Raw genomic sequence first — 2,845 nt, 5'->3', positions numbered from 1 at the left:
TTTTCTGTAGAATCTCCCATCTCTCTGTAAAAAATGCATCTGGAACTCAACCAGAGATATTTTCTTCACCTCATAAGCCTCGTTTTAATCCTTTACGTCCCGGGTTCCTTGTGTCAAAATGGAGGGGAGGAATATGTAACCTGTGGTGCACCATATCGATGTGGCGACATCCAAAACATTACTTATCCTTTCTGGGGAGGGACTAGGCCGGATTATTGCGGTTTATCAGACTTCCAGCTGAATTGCCAAGGCGATGTCGCGTTTCTTAATATCTCGTCAACGCAATATCGCGTCCTGGAAATCAATAACACCACACAGACTATCCAGGTTGCTAGAGAGGATTTATGGAACACCACTTGTCCCAGTTTTCTTTATAACACCACCTTAAATTTAAACCTCTTTACGCCTTCTCCTGATTACAGAAACGTTACTATATACTACGGTTGCTCCTCTAACGGACAGCCTACACAGCTCCCTAACCAGTTCAGTTGCGATGTGAACGGAACCAATACTGAAAGTTTCTACGCGATGGGGGAAGTTACTGATCCTGGTAGTACTATCAGATGTAACAGTAGTATAAACGTTCTCATCAATCAGAGTTTGTTGGCACTTCCAACTGCCTCAGTTCCTCGTCTTCTTCAGGATGCTTTTGCCAGTGGGTTCTCGTTGCAGTGGGAGGCGAATAATAGGATTTGCCTGGATTGCATCGGGTCAGGTGGGCTGTGCGGGACTAATCGGGAGTCTGGCTCATTTGCCTGTTATTGTGCTAATAGAACTTCTGCACTAACCTGCAACGATGCTCCAACTGGGAACGGTATGCTCCAACTGTTATCTACTCGGCTTCGCATTTTATTTTTTTTAAAGAAAAAAAATCTCACAATTTATTTCTCTATTTTCAATTTCATTTTAAAGGCGTATTTGATGTGTAATTTTTAGAATAATTTTTTAAATAATGTGAGATTAAAAAGTCGATTGAAAATTGAATTTAAAAAGCAAAAATAGAAAATCTGTATTACACTACGTCTCTACCAAATATTTCGTAACTATAAATAATGGACAACTTTTTATTAATAATTCAATTCTTGCTAATTCGATACCTAATCTTGTCCTTATGTCACAAATTGTGGGCAATAAAATAAAATTTAAAAAATTAACATAAAATTAGACATTAATTAACACAATATCCATGTCGACTATTGAAATAAAATTTATTTTTTTATAAGTTCATTTTTAATTACATTCTCATAATAAAATATAATATTTTGAACATAAATAAAAAATATTTTTCTACTTTTTAATCATGTATTCTTCAAAATAATTACTATTTTAAGACTTATTTTCTCCAAAAAAATAATAATAATAATAATAATAATAATAAAATAAAATTTCTTTTTAATGATCGTCATTTATTTGACAATTACTTTTTAATCATTTTCATAATTTTTTCATTAGCCTCCCCAAAAAGTACCTTAGTCAACCAAAGGCAGTTTTGAAAAATGAAAAAGAAAAAGAAAAGCTTTGAACGTTCAAGGTTCAAACTTTGCGTCTCGCTCCATCTCTCGTCATCATAGTCATAGCCACCATTCTAGGGGCGGCGTATTCCCAAGACGCCACTGCGCCACCCTCCAGTTCTCCACCACCACCTGTTATGCCAACTGTAACCGAACCTTTTCATGCGGCACTATCCGCGACATCACATACCCATTCATTGGCGGAGACTGGCACTCCCACTTTGGCCTCCTGAGTTCATGCTGACATGCCGGGATAACTCCAACACAGAGTTCACCAGCAACTCGGTCACCTACCGAGTCCTTCAACTCGACCAAACTCAGTAAACCATGATTCTGTCCCGTTCAGACCTTCACAACACCACCTCCCCTTCTGAATTTCGTAATTCTACGATGAAGGGATGGAAAATGAAGTTCTCAATTTAATCTATGGATGCAATTCATTCTCCATGTCCTTGAGACCTCACAATCTTTTCAACTGCAATTTGAGTGATGTTAATTTTATCAATGCTTATTATTTAATCGGGCGAGTGCCAAATGACCCAATATTGAGGATTATATACTGTAATATGAGTATTTCTGTTCCAATTTTGAGGGCTGCGGGGGATTGAATATCTGCCTTGAGGAGGCCTTAGTGCATGGTTTCAGTGTGAATTATAGGGAACCATTTGAGAGTAACTGTTCTAAGCGTAATAGATTTGGCGGTCAATGCGGGTTTGATTCGGGTCTAGGTCAACCCGTTTGCATATGTAACGATAGGCCTTGTCCCTTTGCTTTGACGACTCCTCAGTAATGGAACGATAAATTTAATCAAGTCATAAATATCCGTAAATAATTAGTGTGGTATAGTGTCTTCCAAGAGTGTAGAGCTTAATCATATTGTACACTAATTTGTAAGAAAATATAGTGAAAACTCGCAGTGTCCACTTATGTTAAGAGTGAACAACTATAAATTGTGTGTTTGCTTTCTTTGTTTTCGGATCTTCACTCTGTTTATTATTGTTCTGCTATTGTAAGAATGGATTAGGGCCTACCTAGCTGGGAATTATAGAAATAAATGTTTAATGCTAAGCTGTGCATATTCAACATTGTCACTAGGTCTCATTGAGAGTGCAAGACACTTCTTTGGATCAGCTCAGTGCTTTGTTAAGACTATCATAGCAGGAAATTCTAATATCTCGGTGGCTTAATTCTTCTTTTTAATGACATTCTTGGATTATTATTATCATCATCATTATGAATTTTGAATTCCATTTTGCAGATGGCCTGAATCCTGATTTCTTTATATATTTGATTTTGTTTTTTCCCCCACTTGTCAAAGCATTTGTATTTCCTCT

General features: G+C 36.9%; 1 protein-coding gene across 1 annotated transcript; it reads left to right on the top strand.

The window, feature by feature from the left end:
• Positions 1-6: 6 nt before the first annotated feature.
• On the top strand, positions 7-2,698 carry LOC111375735 (LEAF RUST 10 DISEASE-RESISTANCE LOCUS RECEPTOR-LIKE PROTEIN KINASE-like 2.1). Its single transcript, XM_022998602.1, has 4 exons — positions 7-925; positions 1,572-1,657; positions 2,104-2,297; positions 2,536-2,698. The coding sequence occupies exons 1-4, from the start codon at positions 34-36 to the stop codon at positions 2,696-2,698; spliced, it is 1,335 nt and encodes a 444-aa protein (XP_022854370.1). The 5' UTR covers positions 7-33.
• The last annotated feature ends 147 nt before the right edge of the window (positions 2,699-2,845 follow it).

Source organism: Olea europaea, unplaced genomic scaffold, assembly GCF_002742605.1.
Source record: "Olea europaea var. sylvestris unplaced genomic scaffold, O_europaea_v1 scaffold14079, whole genome shotgun sequence".
NCBI lineage: Eukaryota > Viridiplantae > Streptophyta > Magnoliopsida > Lamiales > Oleaceae > Olea > Olea europaea.
Note: the sequence above shows the minus strand (reverse complement) of the source record. Positions and strands in the feature narration are given on the sequence as shown.

Bases quoted from the DNA above. Each gene is read 5' to 3' on its own strand.
- LOC111375735 (XM_022998602.1), top strand. From the start codon at position 34: ATGCATCTGGAACTCAACCAGAGATATTTTCTTCACCTCATAAGCCTC. The intron at 926-1,571 runs GTAATTTTTAGA...TCGTCATCATAG, and splicing joins TTTAAAGGCGTATTTGATGT to TCATAGCCACCATTCTAGGG. The intron at 2,298-2,535 runs GTAATGGAACGA...AGAATGGATTAG, and splicing joins TTTGCTTTGACGACTCCTCA to GGCCTACCTAGCTGGGAATT.